Genomic DNA, 22596 nt, shown 5'->3' on the forward strand with positions numbered 1-22596 from the left:
TTCTCTTTGAAATTATATTTTTAGATCTATTGAATACATAATTTGATGGAGGATAGAGTAGTGGCAATGGTGGTGGTCTTGATGATATGACATGGAGGAGGACAATTGGCAAATTATGAGATTCTTCCATCTACAGTTCTAGTATATAACCTATTTTTTTTTCATTGGCATTCCCACCTGTAGTATCAATGATTTAATATGTTGTAATAAATTTTGATTTTGATGGCATCAAATGACTCAATGAGAAAACTGCAATTTATTGTTTTAACTTTTAACTTCTTAACTTCCCAACTTCTATTTTATGTGTATTAAATATTTTAATGTCTAATGTGATTGATCATGTTCTGATGTTGACATTGATGTAATAACTAGTTGTATCCTTGGTTTGAGTTGAATGTTATATGAATATTAATGTTTGGAGGAAGAATAATGTTTTATTTGTTTTACCTATGCATGCAGATCAACAAAAGAGGTGACACGGTTGATGAAAAGGTTAAGAGACTCGATATTGAGCTTGCTAGATATAAAGAACAAATAAAGAAGACTAGGCCAGGCCCTGCTCAAGAGGCTATCAAAGCTCGGGCTATGAGGATACTCAAGCAAAAGAGAATGTCAGTTCTTCATCTCCCAATTCTTTTGTCATTTGTATTTATACGTTGTTTAATCACACTGCTGATAGTGTTTTAGTTTTATTTTATTATGGTTTCAAAAAAATAATTTTTAACTTTTTCATGGTGTATTAGCAGGTTACATCATTTCAATTTCTAATTTTTATATTTTTTTAACTAAAGCAGTGATTATTACAAATTGTCATAAAATCCCTGCATTGAATATGAAAATAAAATAATGCTGTAGAAGTTTCTTAGGCTTTTTATTTATGAATTTTCAACTTTCTCGATGGAAACATGATTACTTTCAAAGGATAAGTACATATTTTACTCTAAAAAGTGAGTGGCATAAATCCTTAGCGGTGACTGCTCACATGCTTAGTTTTTCTCCCCTGATGAAGAAATCCACTGTCTATATACATGTATTTGTACAAAGTGACATGTCACGAGATGCTGTTTTCAACATGCTTTAACAAACTGTGTCAACCCAAGGATGTAAGATTGGAAGATGTATTTGCTGAAATAATTTCTAAACAGGTTATATAAATCTTTGCAACTATTTAAAAGAAAATAGTAGTTTCTAGTAAGTCTTCGAAGATAGTACAGAGGTACAATGTTCTGAGACCTAGAGTATCTTTGACAAAGTCAAAATGCCATTTGTCTTTTTCATGCCTATCAATGGAATTTGTCTGAAGAATGTCTATGCGATTCAAAATATTTCCTGGCCAATTGCAGGTATGAGGGACAGAGGGAAATGATTTACAATCAAACATTCAATCTTGATCAGGTTTCCTTTGCCACTGAGGGCATCAAGGATGCTCAGAATACGGTAACGAACCATGCCTTTCAAAATGAAGCACATTGTGCATAGAATACTTTTTTTGGATAACCGTCAGAGTTGCGGTAGCAAGTTAGCAACTGACAGTTGATTCTTCCATGCAGATGGCAGCCATGAAATCGGCCAACAAGGAACTGAAAGGATCGCTCAAGACGATGAAGATTGAAGACGTTGATGTATGGCGACCAACCTGCGCGCTGTTATTTATTTTCCCTAGAACATTTGTCATGCCTATGATTTATGAGTGGCTTATGATTCCAATTGTTTTATTTTGCAGAATATGCAGGATGAGATGATGGACTTAATGGACATAAGTACGGAAATCCAAGACTCACTTGGGAGAAGCTATAGTGTGCCTGATGACATTGATGAGGAAGATCTAATGGGTGGTAATGTCTCTACTTAACGTGCTGTCCGGAAGAGGAATCACAAACTCAATATATACAATTTTTTTGAAATAATGAACTGATACAGTTTCTGTATAAACTTTAGTACTCTTCTAAGCTACTAGAGCTGATTGCAGCTCTTCAAAGTAAAATGTCTATTCTGAAGTCTTATTCACTCGTCTGTTTCTTATGACAGAGCTAGATGCCCTGGAAGCTGACATGAGCTCAGAGACCCAAACTGATGGGGTGCCTGCTTATTTACAACCTGATAAGGAGTCTGATCTAGATTCCGAATTGAGCCTGCCTTCAGCACCTTCTGGTCACGCCACAGTTCCACAAGCCAATCCACAGGTAGTCCTATGGCAGATGAGATGTAGCTATTTATTTTTGAAGCTGTGCTTTCTTATTAATCTACCATCTACTGTTCAGGCAGTGATATTTTTCTGAGCTTTGTATCATATAATCCCAATGTGCAGATTACAGATGAGTTTGGGCTGCCAAATATTCCAAAGGCCTCGCTTCGTTCATGAGCAAGCACATTTTCCAACCTACCAGTGTAGGATATATAGCTGGTCTGGTTAGCATGTGTATTGTGGCTGTGCGGTATTAATGATGTCATTTTATATATTTTCCATCGAAGTCATTTATAGCTTTATCTCTGACATTGTCATATTGAGCTTTCAGAGTAGATATCTCGTTTGCTGGAGACAATATGATCTTTGGAGCGTACGCTATATTTTGTTGCTTCTATCATCTGTTTCTATTCAGAGCATCAGTGTTTGTTGAAATTCATATTTATGTTTTTCCCAGCTACTTGTATGATAGAAGTTTTAAAATCCCAGACCATATATATGAAGTGTTCAAGATCTCAGGGTATTGCAGACTGCATTGAAAAGCTCTTTGGCTCTTTGGGGAAGGCCTTTCTCCTACTTAGTACGAAGATGTGTCATTCTATTAAATACAAAAACTCACATAAGAATGAAAATTGATAAGTTATGCAAGGATATGTGAAGAGATAGAAACAATTTATCATTTTTCGCACATGCCATAGGGCATAGATTTTAAATTTTGTGGAAGTCATTTGATGTATTTAAAATAAAATTTATATGATAGATCCATAGTTATTCCAAACTTCAAATATAATTACAATAAATATTACATAAAATACCACTATTATTTTATTCAAATACAACTTGTGCAACTTAAATTTCACTTACTATATTCAAATACACAACCAGCGCAACTTAAATTTCACTTACTATGAAAATCCACAGCATTTTTTTATCACTTATATTATAAATTACTGTATAAGCTATAACGATGATTAACACACAGCCTAAAAAGTCATTTATTTCGACATTATTTAGGAGCATATGCCCTAAGTGTAATATAATGTTAATAGTAAAGCACAGGAAATTAAAAAACATTAATCAAGATTTAAACCTAGATCATGTCTATAACTGTTTTTAAATTCTCTTTCTTTATACACATATTTGTTTAAAACAAATGGTAACGTTAAATGCATGGAAAAAATGTGTTAACATCTGAAATTTTGTTATGTGTTAACATCTGAAATTTTGTTGTTTAATTATATGCACTATAAGAAAGTGGAATGTTATTTTTTTTTAATGTATCTCAATTACATCAATAACCTGATTTACCTTTGAACTTTTGTTGCAATTATTTACAATAACACAAATATGGATGAAAAATATGTAAAAATGTATCTTTAAAAAGTGGTCAGATTTCAATTGAGTTTTATATCTTTATTTATGTAAATTAACATAATGTTTGATATAAATGGCTTGATTATTTGTATTTAATGTTTTGTTAGTATATAGGAATGATGATGGGTGGAGTGTCCACCCGAAACATTGGACATGATCTAAAATCCTACACTACAGAAAATTATCTCAATATGAACAATTGTGGAAATCTAGACTCTCTCATCAAGATAAAGTTAACTTCTTCATAATCTATTTTCACTGTAGATTTGAAATAATTTTTAATATTGATGCAATGACTATATGAATTATAACATTGTAAAAATATGAAATTAGTTTGAAAGGCAAAAGCTTATTTTTTATCATTAAATATAAGGATTATAAGGCATAGAGGTGGATTTAGAAACACATATAGTGCATGGAGATGGGAGGGATTTAGGCATGACAACAGTGAAACTTTTGCCTAACAAATAACATTTTGTTGGTAAATGTCATGGACATGAATTTATCTACCACCTACTGGACCTTTGATTACTTGAATATAGTAAAAGAAACCAAATCATTCTTTTTAGATTGCATGCACATATGAGATGGACAAGGAATCCACCAAGCTCTAACAATAGGAGGAATTATCAAATTATTTTTGGAACCTAAAATGAAACTGGTTTTCTTGGAAAATGAGTTTTTTTTTTTTAATTGTTTGGATTGGGAAAGCTAACTAGCTTGTTTTCGTGCCAAAATATATTGTACAATTCAACAAGTTTGCTAAACTTTATAAAAAAACCTTCAAACGTTATAAATGTTGATAACATTTTCAATTAATTTATTCTTGGTGTTTATTATGAAGTTAGAATATGCATGATTTATTTTACTTTTTACCAACTTTTGTATTAAACTGCATTGATTGCATTATGATTCTAGGAGGCCATTCTAAATGTTTGTATGAAAATCAAGGATGCAATCAGATGTATGATTTACATTCAATACTTCAACTTGCAATAGGTAAATTATTAAGCAATTTTCAATTTCTAAGTTTCTACACCACATGACAACAATGATTCGAAGACCCGTAGCACATAAAATTAAGTAATAACTTATAAGAAATCAACCCAAATGTCATTAGATAACTACTTTGTTTGGATTGGTGCTTTTCCTATCTCAAGGGGTTGTTCCTAGTGTTTATGTGTTGCAAATCACTTAAAATTTGTGTGTTAATATAAAAAATCAACACATAGGTAATGGCCTTCGATTTGTTTGTAAACAACCAAAGATTAAGGGATATTGGTACTTAAATAATGTGAGAGAATCTAAAATTGCAGCAACAAAATACGAGAGGAAAACAAAGAGTATGCACTCTACATGATTGATATAATCAAAAGAGGCATGAAAATTGTCCACAACATCGTAGAAGACATAATGTTGCATATATAAGTTAAAGAATTGCAAGAAAAGGCATAGTTCAAGCTTTATCTTTGTATTGGTCAAAATATTCGCTGCATCATGAAGACGAAATACAACACTAATAAGAATACTGCTCAATAGAAAGTACAAACAAGAAGGAAGAAAGAAGAGAATATGTAGAAGAAAGGTTGTTAGTTGCTCTAGGAAACTCTACCTAACTATGACCTTGCACCCTTCCTTTTTAAATTTCTTGAACATACTAAGGAAAACCCCTAGCTCGTGCAAGTGCTCCTCCCAAAATATACTAGCCATGCACCTTCTTCAACCCCTTTCATGTGCCATAATTCATTTTGAACTAAAGATAAAGATAAATTGAGCTAACTTGCCTAAATTTATATCAAGCTCATCCACCCTGTGTGTGTGTTGACTAGACTGTAGATAACCAAAGTCCAAAAAGATAGCTTCCTCATGCAAAATTGCCTTATCTAAAATTATAATTTCCTTTTAGTAATTTTCAATTCTATCCAAAGAGGGATCTAGAAGAAGGGCACACCACTTTGCCATGAATTATTAATGAGTGACTCGTGTTGATTTTTTAGTAGCTTTGGAGGTACACTCCAAGCCCTAAGGTTCAAGGTTTGGAGAGTGAAGCACCACAAAAGTCATTTGTGGGCTTGGAACCCAAGGTTGGGGTTTTGCACGCAAAGGAGTTGGGCCAAAACCATGAAGTATTTGAGCATGAGAAAATTTGAGGTCAAAGGATGGCATGGAGAATCCAACCCTTCGAAAATCATTCAAATTGGAGCTTCATAACTTGAGTTATGAATTTTTGAATGTCACTGTTGGGTTTTGGTCAAGTCGACCTAATGATTAAAAGGCTAATGGCAATTGTACAAGCCCATATTGACATCCAATGAAGCCCTCCTTTAGCGTTGATCCGGATTTAAACAGGAACGCAACAAATTATAGAGATAACCATAAACACAGAGATGCAGCGGAAATAATACTTCATTTCATTAATGTAAAATACTGAAATATGCTTACAAACAACAATGGAAATAAACCATCTAAGGCGATGGTAGCTTATCTCTGAGAAGAGATGTGGCGGCTACATGCCTCTGAACTGTGTTACAATAAGGCTCCAAGGCCTATTTATTGTTGAGAAACAATGGAAAACCCTTAACATCCCAAAACCTAACCCCAGAGGATGAAACGCCAAATTGTGGGCCCCATTTTGGGTAAGTTGGTACATCAACTTCCCGGGGTCATAAATTTGGCATACGATCTTCGTTTGATGCGTACAATAGCTCGTTAGAAATATTTATCCCAAATTTCCTAAAAAACGTCGTTTAGGGCCTCAAAACGGCTCCGGAAGTTCAATACCCAAAAACTGCTAAAAATAGTAAATTGTGCTACAATTACGGAAACTGAAAAACTAAAAGAGACAGTTGTGGGGTCCAAATGGGATAGGTGGGTGGCCACCAACATCCACCTGGATCATTCCTCCCCCCTTAGGAAGCAATGGTCCCCATTGCGTTGAGTTCCTCCATCTACTGAACTTGGTCCCTGGTGAGTTGTTCTGCAGTCTCTGATGTGTCCAGTAATGGTGGGAAGCATGGTTGAAGGCGGTACACATTGAACACTTGGTGCAAGCAAAGGAATGGAGGAATGTTGTGTTCCAAAGCATTGTTTCCCACAGCCTTGGTAATGCCGTAAGAACCATGTCGGCGTAGTCGGAGCTTCTGATGGGCTCTTGTAAGGCGTTTTTTCTACAGATGCAACCAGACTTTGTTGCCCACCTAAAGCTTGTGTGGTACCCCTGTGGGTAAGGAGAAGTTGTTCATGTGTTCTGTCATGACCATATCCCTTTGTTGTTACTGCTGCATGGAGGAACCCTTCGTGAGGGTCATGGATGTGGTGACGATCTTCCCCTTACTTTGGGAGCGAACCAGACAGAAAATGAATTTCCTAGTCTGGGAGATGAGCTTGCTGCCTTCTTAGAAGTGATCAAAGAGGTGGCAGTAGGTGGGGCTACCTCCGGTATCCTATATAATGAATCACCCAAAGTAATAATAACAGCGTGAGGCTTTGACTCATACACAACATGTCGCCTCCACAAGTATGGTTGCCCTAATAGTACATCACAAACATCCAGAGGTGTAACATCACACAATGCCTCGTCTGTGAAAGGCTTGATGCTATAGGGGAGGTGACACTACTAGCGGACTCAGAGATATCGTCCTTGGTGAAGCCACCCAGTACTGTACGGTTGCGGGTGTGGTATAGTCAGTAGGCCCAACTGCTTCATGACCTCTGCTGAAATGATATTCTTTTGGCTGCCACTGTCGACAATGAATTGCAGTAGCAAACCCTTCACCCACATCTGTGAGTGGAAAAGACGCTCCCCCTCCTCTGGGTCTTCGGGCTCATTCTTCTGAATCTTGGCGATGGCAACAGTGACGCTGGGCTCTGCATCAATGATCTGCTTCTCTTTGCCATTCCACTTGTCAAGTTCTGACTCAGGGTCAGAACATGCATCTGATTTTGAAGCCTTCAACTCGGCTGCTAGCGACTGCGTGATCCGACACTCACTTTTGTTAAGAGTGGGACTCTTGTGGAACTCACACCACTTTCCTGTGTCCTTCTTCGATTTCGTGGTGTTGTTCTTTTCTTGCGGCTTCGACAGGTTGTCTTGTGTCACCCCGCCTTGGCTTTGTCCTTTGGTCTTCAGATTCGCAGATCCAAAGTCTCGCTTCTTCTGTTTGAACTTCTGCTCGATTTTGACAGTGTATCGATAAGTTGTGCCAAACGAGGAGATGTTTAGGAACTCCAACTTTTCCTGGATGTATGTGTGTAGGCAGCCGCGGTATTTGAGTACCAAATGCAACTCAGAGTCCTTGATACCCAATTGTGTGCGAAGGGTATGAAAAATGTTTGTGGACTCCGGCACATCTTGTTCTCGTCCCTGCCGCAGCGTGGTCCACTTTATGTATTTGTCCTCGTAGCTTTTGATAGGGTAGTACTGCTCCTTGATGGCATCCCAAAAGGAATTCCAAGTGGGTGCGGCTAAAAATAGTGAGCCCGTACTTTCATTCTTTTGCTCGCAGTAGGTTTCCCACCAGTGCTTGACATGGGGGCTGCTTTGAGAAGAGCGAAAACAATCTTTTCCCGACTCGAAAATTCATGAACAGAAAAATACCCATCTAGCAAATTTAACCATTTATCTACAACATCTGCGTCTATTTGACCCTCGAAGATGGGGATTTCAAAATTAACTTGTACTTTAAACGGTGTGGCGTTTCCAGAGTAGCTGTTGAAAGCCAATGTGGCGCTTTTGGGTAGCCACTGAAGGATCTGTGCAAAGAAATCCATCATCGCGTTCCTTTGCCGCTCGAGGGCTTCTTCGAGCAAGATTTTGATAGGATCTCCTGCCCCCTCGTCTTTCTTCTCATCTGCCATGGGAGGCCGTCGGGGTTTGCGAGGCTGGTCTTGCAAAGGTTTGACCAATTCAAGCCCTGACTCCTTATATCTCGACCTCGTTGGGGACATGCAAAGAAAAACAGAGAAAAAAAGCAGAGCGCTCTGATACCATTGATTCGGATTTAAACAGGTATGCAACAAATTACAGAGATAACCATAAACACAGAGATGCAGTGGAAATAATACTTCATTTCATTAATGTAAAATACTGAAATATGCTTACAAACAGCGATGGAAATAAACCAGCTAGGGCGATAGTAGCTTATCTATGAGAAGAGATGTGGCAGCTACATGCCTCTGAACTGTGTTACAATGAGGCTCGAAGCCCTATTTATTGTTGAAAAACAATGGAAAACCCTTAACATCCCAAAACCTAACCGTAGAAGATAAAACACCAAATTGTGGGCCTCGTTTTAGGTAAGTTGGTACATCAACTTCCCGGGGTCGTAACTTTGGCATACGATCTTCGTTTGATGCAAACAATAGCTCGTTAGAAAGATCTATCCGAGCACTAAAACTTTAGGAAGAGAAAGATAGGTCCGTAAACCCATCTTGCTCCCATATTTCCCAAAAAAACGTTGTTTAGGGCCTTAAAACGGCTCCGAAAGTTCAGGGCTCGAAAAACTGCTAAAAATAGTAAATTGTGCTACAATTACGGAAACTGAAAAACTGAAAGAGTCAGTTGTGGGGGTCCAAATGGAATAGGTGGGTGGCCACCAACATCCACCTAGATCAAACATATAAATAGGAGATGAGGAGAGTTCAATATAACACATCCAAAGTGAGAAACACAACACAAGAAGAGCTTGTTGAAGGAAGAAGACTAATTATGTCTTGGCTGCAGACAAAGAAGGGAAACCAACGAGGAAGGGAGGGCTTGTTAAGGTTGTTTTGGTGACCAAATTGTTGTGCAGGAGGGCCGAGGAGCAAGTGTCAAAGTTTGGAGTGTTTTGCGACATGTTTATGAGTGGACAGTCCTCAAAAGAGACTTCCACAGGCCTATGGAGGAATTATGAAGCCTGCTGCAGTGAATAAAGGAGGGTTGAGGTCTGTTTGAGGGCTACAACACAACAAAATTGTAGTGTTTTGGGATTATCTCTCAAGGAAGGACTATCGTAGTTGTTAGGAGGATTTCTAAGCATGTGTTTAGGGTTGAACATGACTGTTATCTTGCCCTAGCTAGACAGAAATCAAATAGAAAAGGACAAACCCTAAATCATTGAGCATAGGTATGTATATTGATACATCCTTGTAGGTGTTGGATCCTTGTTTGTGGATCAGTTTTGCATCAGTTCTACTAGCAGCCTGTGGGAGCCATTTAGAGGACTTGTCTTGATGGTTCAAAGTCCCTCCTAGGAGCAGATCTTTCAGTGAAGTATTGGGTGCCATTGGACTGGTGGAGTTCAGTGTTGGCCAACCTAGAAGAGCAAATTGGATAAGCTTGTGTTCATTATAGTAGAAGCGACTTGCAATAATGATAGGTGGAAACCCTTCTAGAGACTCTATGTGATCCAAAATGGATTTTGGATAGAGTCCTAAGTCTAAGTGTTCCTCTCAGAGAAAAATGAAAGACCAAGGAAGTTTTTGGAACTAGCCCCATTACAGAGATCGTCTCATTCTGAATCTACTGCAACTTGAATGGGAAAAAATGGACTTAGGATGTAGAAGTTATCGTAGAAAGAAGATGTCTTTGTTCTTTGAAAAAAGAGGCAAAATCCCTTAAAAATGGCAAAACAACCCTTAAAAAGGGAAATTGCATCGGAAAAAGGCAAAAGGTTGGAGTTAAGCGGAGGCAGAAGAAACCTCGATCCGCTAATCCGATGTATCGAATCAGAGGCAGACATGTATGCGATATCGGGACCCTAGACTTGGTGATTGCGATATGTATGTCGATCACCGATGATCAATCGATGAATCAGTATCGGCGATGGACAGAACCCCTGGGTCGTATGCAAATGCAATATGCGATTGCAATATCACAATATGGCATCAGAGTAATACAAAGGAGCGGGACCAGTACAAAGGCGACTTGGGATAGCCGGACCCGACAGGGTTATGGGTGATATTTGATATATTTTGAGTTCCAGAAGAAAGGGCTTTTCTATGTAAAATCGCATTTTCGTTAAATAAATGAAAAACAAAGGAAATGCGAAGGGAGTGATAAGCCGGACCCGAAAGGGTTTATAAATACTGTTGTATATTATTTGAAATCCGCCATAAAGCCAATTGTCGGGATTTCTGTGTTTTAATGTATTTTTCAAATACAAAGGAAACCACGGCACAAGGGCACTTGCGATTTGCAATAGCGATAAGAGCTGGACCCGATATGATTATAGGGCAGATTTAATAAAATTTGAAGTCCGGAAATCACAGGATTTCTTTGTATTCCTGTGTATTGAGGTTTTTAGGTCTCCCGCCTATGCGATACGATAACGCCTAATGGTGGACTCGATAGGGATTTTAGGGGCGATTGAATGGATTTCAAATCCGAAATACATGCCCGATAGTGTATTTTCCAGAAAACTCTGTGTATTGGGATTTTTCTCAGTTTTCAGGTTTTGCCTATGAAACGGCCTCAATTCCTTCTGCAACAGTTCCTGATCATCATGCCACACTGCAGCAGGCGTTTTACAGGAAATGATGCATTTTGTAGCCGCAGAGCCAAATGGCCAGTCTAACTGACAGGGAGCAAAGAAGCCGTAGAGCCATAGAAAGGATAATGAATCGCAGAGAAACGGCCAGGGAAGCCAAAAAGCCAGAAAATGCCTCAAAGAGGGCCAAAGAGCTCAATTGAGCAAAGGAGAGCGCAGAAAGCTAAGGAAGCAGCCAGAGAGAGAAGCCAGCGAGAGCACAGAGCCGCCGAGGGAGTCACTTGGAGTTCAAGTGAAAAGCTTGAGAGTTGTAAACTAACAGATGGCCAAAGAAGCCAGAGCCAAAGTTCTAGAGCCAAAAAAGCCAAAACAAGAGCCGAGAGCCAGAAAGCCGAGAGCTTCGAGAACCAGGGGATAAAATGGTGTCTGAACCCACTGTTTTTGTGTAAAACAACAGGAGTTGAGCCAAGAGCTTGTAAAAAAAGACTTATACCATAATCCCAGAGAGCCTAGTTGAGTTTACTAGAGTTCACGGAGACGTAGCCCAAGAGTTTTAGGTGAACTCCTAATTAAATTGATGTCTTATGTGTTTGTTTTTACTGCTGCATTATTTACTGTTATATGTATTTATATATCAACTTAAGCACATCACTTACAGCACATAAGCAGTTTTAATAACAAACACCAGCATACACCTTATGTTCAAGCACATATTTAATTCCGCATTGGTTAATCATAAAGACTTGGGAAAATTTAAGCTTTGGAAGTGGGAGAGGTTCTTGTAAGTTAGACAAGAAGCCTAAGTGCCCCATTTTCAAATCAGGTGGTATCAAAGCTTAAGATTGGTTAACCTCACCTTCAAAGAAGGTTATAACAGAATGCTTGATTGACAGAGCAAAGATTGCTTGTCTGAGAGATGTTTGGGCAGTCAAGGATTGATTGTCTGATTGATGTATGCTTGTTCGCAGACTCACTGTTTTTTTAGTTTGCAGAGGTGAGGGGAAAACTATTGAAGGCATTCTTCTATCCCAAAGGACCTCAAGGCAATCCTAGAAGCACAAGAGGTTTGTTGCAAAAGGTTGCTTGAATAAGCTCTTTATTATTCTTGTTTGAAGTTCTTTTGTTCATCGGCATAATGACAACTTCTACAAGTGAGTCCTCAAATTCTCTTTTATTCACAAGACTCTTTGATGAAGACATGAAGCAAGACTTGTTCATCATGATGGACATGGTGAGAGAAATGTATGAGGATGGAAGGAAGAGCAGTTGAATTTCGTGGAGGAAGAGAAGCAGATGCTTTCTAACAAATTGCAGAAAATGGAGAGGCAACTTCATATTGTAGATATGAATCTGAAAATGGTGCATGAGTTGGAGTCACGGCTCTTTGTTGCCTAAGAATCCTTAGTCAAGTATCAACTTGAAGAATAGGTAAGCCATTCCAGTGTGTCTTCAAATTCTTCTAAGAATGCTTGTATTGGTTATTTTGGAAAACATACTAGAGGCATAGGTTCCAAGCTAATGTCCAAGATGGGCTATGAAGGAAAAGGCTTGGGTAAGCATGCACAAGGTATTGTTGAACCAATAATGGTTGAGGAAAGGCCTAAATATTTGGGTCTTGGCTATGGACAGTATTATGGAGAGAGTTCCAAAGTTGCCATGAAGTCCATTGAAACAGTCTCAAGAAGGAGTTTCATTGCAGGTCCTCTACCTCAAGAGTGTGAAGATTGTATTCGGGAGGAATGCAATAGCTTGAAACATCATTTGAAGGGTGCAGGTGTTCAGAAGCACGCACTTGAACTGGAGAGTTGTGGAAACTTTGACAGCTTTGAAGAGATTGATGGTGTTCCAAATGGAGCTACTTCTTCACTCAATTCACCTCCTCATGAAGGCAATAAAGGTGAAAGAGGCAGGTATAAATCTGGTTCTAAACATATTCCTTTTGATTTTGCAAAGCATGGTAAATTTTTACATAAGCATGGGAAAAGTGATGCATGTTCCTTTTGTGGTTTGGATAACCATCATGTTTCTAGATGTTGGAAGAGAATGGCCACATACAGGAAACTTTTTGAAGGAAAGGAAGCAAGCAGCCAAAGGTCCATTGGACAAGGCAAATCATGCTGTCAAAAGGATGCACATGTGTTGCACTTATTGCCATAAGCAAGGGCATCTTGCTGAAAAGTGTTGGACTCTGAATCTAGCAATGCTTTCACAAAAGTTGAAGAAAGTGGAAAGAGATGATGGCAGAAATGGAAAGGAAGATTCCATGAATGATGTGTCTCAGAATGATTCACATGTTGATTATGATTTGCAAACAAAGGTAGTACCTTTGAAAGGGATTGGTAAGAAACAGTTAGAGTTCTTATCCAATTAAGATTGCATGTCTAGTGATGCATTTATCTGCATTTCTTTGTTAATGGAATGCAAGTTGCAGGATTTTACCAAGTAGGTGAATGGAGAAGTTGAGCAGGAGACTCACTTTGTTGTTGCAACATTATATTTCATTTCAGCTTCAAAAGTACAGTGTGCTTAAGCGAAAGTTGAAAGATGAAATGCATGCATGAGCTTGATGTGCATGAACAAAGGGATACTGATGATTTCCTTATATTTGAACATGTATGTGTAATTAACTTACAGGGTTGATTGCTTTGACATGCATGTGATGCAATGTTGACTTGAGAGAAGTTAACTTGGTCTCCTAGATGGGGATAATGATGAAGTGTTTCATCTTTTGAAAAAGAGTCCAAATGGTCTTTTTCTACATGCTTGACTTGAAGGGTCATTTGTTTAAATGCATGTTTTGTGGGCTTGTTGTCTAGTCTATGATTTGTATGCAAATGTAAGACATGGAGGTGTTCACAAGATGTGAAATCTGTTTTTTTTGTTGAAGCAGGAGTTTAGGCCATCCAGTTGTTGTCTGTATTTTTGTTGTTGTTAACAGTGGTTGTTAACAACTTTTCAAACATGTACAAATAAAAGTTTTATGGAGCAGATGTACTTCACATTGGTTTGAGCCACCTTAGATCAATGATCAAGGAAGAGAAGCTCAAACTACCTTCTATAACCATTTCAGCAGGAGTTCTACCGGAAGGCAAGGAGGAAGATAGTTCTTCCTAGGAAGACCAGCCCATCCAAGAAGGGAAGTGATCAGAGACTTTGGTTCAGAGGCACTATGCAAGGCAAGTGTATGGAGGTTGAAAGAAGAGGGTGAGTCACTCTCATTTACTGTTCAGATCAGTATATCAGTCTTTTGGAGACCAAAATTTCTTTTAGTGGGAAGGTGTGATCCAAAATGGATTTTGGATAGACTCCTAAGTCTAAGTGTTCCTCACAGAGGAAAATGGAAGTCCAAGGAAGTTCCAAGAACTAGCCCCATTACAGAGATCGTCTCGTTTTGAATCTACTGCAACTTGAATGGGCAAAAATGGACTTAGGATGCAGAAGTTATCACAAAAAGAAGATGCCTTTGTTCTTTGAAAAAAGAGGCAAAATCCCTTAAAAATGGCAAAAAAACCCTTAAAAAGGGAAATCGCATCGGAAAAAGTCAAAAGGCTGGACTTAAGCGGAGGCGGAAGAAACCCCGATTCATCGATCCGATGTATCGGATCGAAGGCAGACATGTATGCAATATCGGGACCCTGGACTTGGCGATTGCGATCATGCGATATGCCGATCGCCGATGATCGAATCGGCAAATCAGTATTGGCAATGGACAAAACCCCTAGCCCGTATGCAAATGCGATATGTGATTGTGATATCGCAATATTGCATCAAAGTAATACAAAGGAGTGGGACCGGTACAAAGGTGACTTGCGATATTCAGACCCGACGGGGTTATAGGTGATATTTGATATATTTTGAGTTCCGGAAGAAAGGGCTTTCTTATGTAAAATCGCATTTTTGTTAAATAAACGAAAAACAAAGGAAATGCGAACGGAGCGATAAGTCGGACCCGAAAGGGTTTATAAATACCATTGTATATTATTTGAAGTCCTCCATAAAGCCAATTGTCAGGATTTCTGTGTTTTAATGTATTTTTCAAATACAAAAGAAACCATGACACAGGGGCACTTGCGATTTGCGATAGCGATAATAGCCAGACCCAATATGATTATAGGGCAGATTTAATAAAATTTGAAGTCCGGAAATCACGGGATTTCTTTGTATTCCTATGTATTGATGTTTTTAGGCCTCCCGCCTATGCGATGCGATAACGCCTAATGGCGGACCTGATAGGGATTTTAGGGGCGATTGAATGGGATTTCAAATCCGAAATACATGCCCGATAGTGTATTTTCCGAAAAACTCTGTGTATTGGGATTTTTCTCAATTTTCGGGTTTTGCCTATGAAACGGCCCCGACTCCTTCTACAACAGCTCCTGATCATCATGCCACACTGTAGCAGGCGTTTTACAAGCAATGATGCATTTTGCAGCCACAGAGCCGCAGAGCCAGATGGCCAGTTTAATCGACAAGGAGCAGAGAAACCACAGAAAGGATAATGAATCGCAAAGAAATGGCCAAGGAAGCCAAAAAACCGGAAAATGCCTTAAAGAGGGCCAAAGAGCTTAATTGAGCAAACGAGAGCACAGAAATCTAAGGAAGCAGCCAGAGAGAGCAACCAGTGAGAGCGCAGAGTAGCCGAGGGAGTCACTTGGAATTCAAGTGAAAAGCCCGAGAGCTGTAAACTGACAGAGGGCCAGAGAAGCCAAAGCCGAAGAGCTAGAGCCAGAGCCGAAAAAGCCAGAGCCAGAGCCGACAGCCAGAAAGCTGAGAGCTTCAAGAGCACTGTTCTGAATCTGTGTAAAACAGTAGGAGTTGAGCCAAGAGCTTGTAAAAAGAACTTATACCATAATCCCAGAGAGCCTAGTTGAGTTGACTAGAGCTCACGGAGACGTAGCCCAAGAGTTTTGGGTGAACTTCTAATTAAATTTTTGTCTTATGTGTTTGTTTTTACTGTTGTATTATTTACTGTTATATGTATTTATATATCAGCTTAAGAACATCACTTACAACACATAAACAGTTTTAATAACAAGCACCAACATACACCTTATGTTCAAGCACATATTTAATTTCGCATTGGTTAATCATAAAGACTTGGAAAAATTTAAGCTTTGGAAGTGGGAGAGGTTCTTGTAAGTTAGACAAGAAGCCTAAGTGCCCCATTTTCAGATCACTATGTGTTGTCCTTCGATGGACTAAGGGGCAACTAGAGAAAAGAATGGAAGTGAAGGACCGACAGGACAAGATACGACATAGATGCTACAATGAGATTGTCATTGTATCTTATATTCCTTAGACTGTTGTGTTATTCAGATTGGTTTAATATAACGAAGATTGGGTTGTACATATTTGTACAATATATTGTAAAAAGTTGTCTATACTTGTGCATGTTTGATTTAGTGCTTTATATTTTCAGTTGTGCAAAGTATCTTTTATTTAGATTCTTGGTTTGGTAGTGTCATAGATTTTAAGATTCTATCCTAGACCCAAGATCGTGGAAATTCAACATGCTATCAGAGCGTGTCTCGGTTACTTTGGAAGACAGTGAATCATCAAAGTGCACAACAAAGTACAACTTAAGAGGGAGTTGGTCACATTTTTGGTGAAGGTTTCACTACAATGTCGAAGTTGCAAACTGGTCTCCGGTACAAGGATAGGTTGGAGGGATTGTCCAACTATAGTCCATGGAAGAAAAGGATCAAGTTGGTCTTGCAGGTCAATAGGATATGGGAGTTCGTCGAGAAAGCCATCAAGAAGCCAACTGACCTAAAGGAGCTGGAAGTGTATGAGGATTTGGATACGAGGGTGAGATTGATCGTCATTGATGGTGCGAAAGATCCCTTAATACCTCATTTATCCAGGAAAACACTGCACATGAGATGTGGATGGATCTTCATAATTTGTTCCAGAATAAGAACAAGAACCGGGTGCTGGTATTGGAGGATAAGTTAAAGTCCACCAAGATGATACATGGTGGAGTGACTTCGTATCTGACGTGATTGTCTCAGATCAAAGATGAGCTTGCTACCGTCTGTGTGACTATTCCAGAGAATGATATGGTGAGGATCGCCTTGAAAGGGTTCGCCGAGGAATGGAAGCCCTTCACCAAAGGGATCTTTGCTAGAGAGAAGTTGCTAAACTGAAATAAGTTATGTGACGACTTCATTCAGGAGGAGTTACGAGACGAGGATCTTCATCTGAAGAAGAGGGCTTCAGATGATGACATGGCACTTGCAGCACGAATGAAGGGTAAGAAGAAGAAGGACTTGAGTAAAGTCAATTGTTTCAACTATGGCGAGATGGGTCATTTTTCGTCGAGATGTTCGATGAAGAAGGAGGGAGATGGTGAAAAGAAGAAAGGGAAGCAGGTCACCGGTGTTGCCACTTCTGCTGAGATATATGCTCTCACCAAGAGATTGGAGGAAGAGGATTTTTCTATGATTTCTCATTTCTCACTGGGTACTATTCAATGAGGATGGATGGTACGTGGACAGTGGTGCGTCAAAACATATGACAGGGTCATAGGAGGTTTTTGAGACTCTAGTTGAATGGGACTCGAAGTTGCACATGGTGTTGGGCGACAAGAGTCAAAAGGAGATCCAAGGATCGGGAGTTGTATCATTCAAGATGGAGATAGGACGAGTGATGCAGGTTAAGGATGTATTGTTTGTACCAGGACTCAGATATAGTGTGATATATGTCTCGATGATTAAGAATAAGGGGTTTGTAGTCTTGTTCTAGGATGGGAAGGTAAGACTCATGCCCAGAGGCTCTAGCTCCACAGATATTATACTTGGGGTTAGAGAGCATGGTCTATATAAGTTGATGGGAAGAAGAAGAATGAGCAGGTGCAGGTTCCAGAGAAGCAGTTGCAGTTGCAAGCTTCAAAGGAGAGGGATGGGTTCTAAAGGAGAAGGTCCAAGTTCTAGAGGCTCAGAGGTAGTCACGTTCTATTGGGAGCTTATAGATTCGGAGGGAGACTTTACAACCCAAGAAGAGCGTGTGGTCAGTGGGAAGCAAGGGTGCATCGGAATCATAGAGGATGATGCTTCCAGTGACAACCGCAGAGAGGTGTAGTTCATGCTACAAGGATTGCTACAATGGTGAACACCAAGAGTTGGGTGAGCAAGTAATGATGATGATGATCCACAAGTACCTCCCTAAGAAGTCCTCTAGGGTTCAAGGTTTGGAGGGTGAAGTGCCACAAAAGTCATTTGTGGGCTTAGAACCCAAGGTTGGGGTTTTGTACCCAAAGGAGTTGGGCCAAAACAATGACGTATTTGAGCATGAGAAAATTTGAGGTGATAGAAGATGGCGTGGAGAATCCAACGCTTTGAAAATAACTCAAATTGGAGCTCTAGAACTTGAGTTATGAATTTTTGAATGTCAATGTTGGGCTTTGGTTAAGTCGGCCTAATGATTAGAAGGCTAATGACAGTTGTACAAGCCCATATTGACGTCCAATGAAGCCCTCCTTTAGTGTATAAATAGGAGGTGAGGAGAGTTCAATAGAACACATCCAAAGTGAGCAACACAACACAAGAAGAGCTCGTTGAAGGAAGAAGACTAATTCTGTCTTGGCCACAGAAAAAGGAGGGAAACTAATGAGGAAGAGAGCCAGTTAGGGCTGTTTTGGTGACCAAATTGTTGTGCACGAGGGACGAGGAGCAGGGGTCAAATTATGGAGTATTTTGGGGCATGTTTATGGGTGGTCATTCCTCAAAAGAGGTTGTCGTAGGCTTATGGAGGAATTTTGAAGCATGCCGTAGTGAATAAAGGAGGGATGAGGTCTATTTGAGGGCTAGAAAAACCCATAATTGCAGCGCATTGGGACGACCTCTCAAGGAACGACTATCACAACTACTGTGAGGAGTATTTCTGGGCATGTGTTTAGGGATGAACATGACTGTTATGTTGTCCTATCCAGGCTGAAATCAAACAACCGAGGAAAAAACCTAAGTCAATGAGAAAAGGTATGTATATTAATACATTCTTATAGGTGTTGTATCCTTGTTTGTGGATCAGTTTTGGATCAGTGCTACTAACAACCTGTGGGAGCCATTTGGAGGACTTATCTTGATGGTTGAAAGTCCCTCCTAGGAGTAGATATTTCAGTGAAGTATTGGGTTCCATTGGATTGGTGGAGGGCAACGTGTTGGCTACCCAAAGTAGCCCTTGACAAACAATCCTGAAGGAAGAGTGATTGCTAGATTGGAAGATTAGAGCTCAAGTGTTGGCCAACCTAGAAGAGCAAGATTGGATTGTCCCGTCTTCATTGTAGCAGAAGCAAATTGTTGCAATGATAGGTAGCGACCCCCCTGGAGACTCTATGTGTTGTCCTTTGATGGACTAAGGGGCATCTAGAGAGCAGAACGACGAAGGACTGACATGACACTATATGACAAAAAGGCTGCATTGAGATTGTCATTGTATCTTGTATTCCTTAGACTGTTGTAATATTCAGATTGGTTTAATATAACGAAGATTGGGTTGTACATATTTGTACAATATTTTGTAAAAGGTTGTCTATACTTGTGCATGTGTGATTTACTACTTTATATTTTCTGCTATGCAAAGTAGCTTTTGTTGAGATTCTTGGTTTGGTAGCGTCAGAGATTTTAAGATTCTATCCTAGACCCAAGAGCGTGGAAATTCAACAACTCACTTGAAACTAGCATTAAGACATATGTAATTATCTCTGACATATGGACCTGCTAATTTTGTTTCCTAAAACGTAGGAAGATTGTTAAAAAAATATCAATTTCCCTAAAAAATGGTGACTATGCCTCTCATTATGATATGAACTCAAATCACTATAAAACCCAGATCTGATCTCCATGGGAGCCATCTCTAAGATGTGTGAAAATTGGCTCTAAATATCCTAATGAAAGCTAGTTGGATGTTGACCCTCCAATTACTATAGGCAAACCAGGGGGTTAACAATGTTGACTCAAGGGGATGAGAGCCCTCTATGGGATGTTGAGAATTTTAGAATGTATGCACTAATAAAGTTACTGACTTAATGAGAACTCTAACCTCAAAACAATAACTCTAGTAAAAAACCCAAAAAAAACATGAAAAAACAACCTAAAAACAAAAAGTGTTGTTTTTTTTTGTTAATAGGTGTAAATTTTCAACAATTTTTTTAAAGACAATAAAAATCAAAATTTTTGGTGCAAAAAACATGAAAAGAGTCCCTGAAACGAAAAGTGTTGATGCAACTTGATGTTACATCAACACTTTCTTTTATTTGGTTAAAATTTGTTTTTTTTTTTAACAATGACATTAAAAACTATAATATTTCTCCAATAAACATGAAAAAACACCTCAAAATTAAAAAGTGTTGATGTTGGCATCAACCTTTTTTTGAGCTAAAATTCTAACATTTTTTTAGTGATAACATTAAAAGTAAAATATCATGACTCAAAAAATCATTAAAATTCCAATAGTTTTCAATAATACATTGAAGATAAAATATCATGACTCTAAAAAATCTAAAAATTCCAACAATTTTCAACCATAGTGTTAAAGATAAATATCATGAATCTGAAAAATGTTAAAATTTTGGCATTTTTCAACCATGGCGCTAAAAATAAAATATCACAACTCCGAAAAACCTTAAAATTTCAACACTTCTCAGCCATGGAATTAAAAACAAATATCATAACTATAACAAACCTTTGATTTTCAACATGTTTCGAAATTAAATATCATGACTAAATTAACCTTAAAAATAAATACCTAAATAAAAAAGTCATTATACTAAATCCTATAAATATAGTTCTTTTAAAATCTTAACCTAAAACAACTTGGCACATTGCAACGAAAACATAAAAATCAACCATCAAATTGACACATAGTGGGGGCATGCTTGACCCATTGCAATGAAAACTTAAAAATCAACCATCAAGTTAACACATAGTGGAGGTGAACTTGATTCATTGTAACAAACACTGAAAAATCAACTATCAAATTAACACATATTGGGGCGGGTTGTTAATTGAACATCTACACATTATCCTACAACAAAAATTAAATAAAATTAAAAAGAAAAACAAAACAGAGATTAAAAAAAGTAGAATTAAATAACATCCTAATAATAATAATAATAAGTTAAAAATTGAAACAAATTAAATTAAAGCATTGAAAAAAAATAAACTAAAAATGACAAAATGACAAAAAATTCAAATTTTAAAAGTATAAAAAACCAAACAAAAAACTAAAATAAATAAATAAACAAAAAAATTAACCAAAATTAACCCATAAACGAAGAAAATTCAAGCATAAAAAATAAGAAAAAACAAAAAAATATATTAAAAAAAGACTAAAATTAAAAAAAAAATAAAAATATATATATATATATATATATGATGATGATTAATGTCCACTAAGATCAATGCGGACTATCAGTACTTAAGAAGGAAATTAATTGTGACTCTTTAAGATTTTATTTCTATGATAAAAAAGAAGGGAAAGAAGCGCTCCAAGATCACTATAGTTAGGTTGACTTAATAAGTCAAAAAAATTGGAAGTGTGGCAAATGTTTTGGAAATGAGAGCGGGTGTGAGTAACAACCAAAAAATCTAAGATAAAGTACTTTTCATCTTCCACCCACATAGGTGACAAAAAAAATTCAATGAGTTTTGGGAATATACCCCCACCCGATTTCACTTCAAAGCTCATGAGAATTAGTTCTTATCCTTGAAATGTTCTTTTTCTTCTTAGTAATAGTCAATACAAAGAGATCATTCTGGTTAGCAAGGGTGGGGTTTAGCACCTCCTTATAATACCTTAGTTTCATTTTTCCCTCCAGCTCCTTATCATCGCACAATTTATCCTTAAATTTGGAGGTAATAGTATTTTTGATACTATCCTTATTCCCCAGGATCTCCTCCTTTATCCCCCAATGGCCAAGCCAAGATTGGGCATCCCTATGCCATCTACGCTCGAGGCAGAGGTGGAGGTTTTGGCTAGAGTTAGAAGCAATTTTGGGAAGCCTCTTGGTTTCCATGTTGTAAAGCTTCTTCTTATACATCAAATACCTGAATATAACCATGCTTTCAATGGGGAAAAGGGCAACTTCGATCGAGAGGATAGGAGAGGGAATATTTCCTTTAATCTTGAGGTTGTAAGTTATAAATTTCTTTTGAATCATCTTGATATTTCTCCATGAATATCTAGATATATTGTAACCCCAAACCTCACATCCATATAAAATAATATGGGTGACGAGATTCTCAAAGAGAAACTTTTTTTTACTCTAAATCCAAAGATCAACTAACTTACAATTGTTTTCACGCTCGTAATAATTTTTTCAGCCTCTAATAATCCTTTTCTCGATGTTATAATTCCAGTTGAGTTGATGATGAATGTTAATACATAAATATTTGTATGAAGAAACATGCTCCAAATAATTTTTATCATAGATGAAACTACCATGGTTGATCTTTTTTCGATTTAATTATCAAGACATTAGTCTTGTCGGTATTAACTGTCAATACCCATTTTGGAGCAATAATCATGAAAGTCTTAAGTTGCTTGTTGAGGTCATCCTGTCTTCTGGCT

The 22596-nt window shown here is 38.1% G+C and overlaps 1 protein-coding gene across 1 annotated transcript in view; it reads left to right on the forward strand.

Annotated features, from left to right (window-relative positions):
- Positions 1-2700, forward strand: part of LOC149138010 (vacuolar protein sorting-associated protein 60.1-like) — a 50313-nt gene extending 47613 nt beyond the window's left edge. Inside the window, exons 2-7 of the mRNA XM_089447051.1 lie at positions 460-611; positions 1344-1437; positions 1551-1622; positions 1724-1835; positions 2029-2183; positions 2309-2700. Of these exons, the coding sequence (XP_089303177.1) occupies positions 460-611; positions 1344-1437; positions 1551-1622; positions 1724-1835; positions 2029-2183; positions 2309-2362 (639 nt within the window). The 3' untranslated portion in view covers positions 2363-2700. The remainder of the gene's footprint in view (positions 1-459; positions 612-1343; positions 1438-1550; positions 1623-1723; positions 1836-2028; positions 2184-2308) is intronic.
- The last annotated feature ends 19896 nt before the right edge of the window (positions 2701-22596 follow it).

The sequence above is a fragment of the Pinus tabuliformis genome, chromosome X (genome assembly GCF_031772625.1).
Source record: "Pinus tabuliformis cultivar Carrire ecotype Pingquan chromosome X, CPIR1, whole genome shotgun sequence".
NCBI lineage: Eukaryota > Viridiplantae > Streptophyta > Pinopsida > Pinales > Pinaceae > Pinus > Pinus tabuliformis.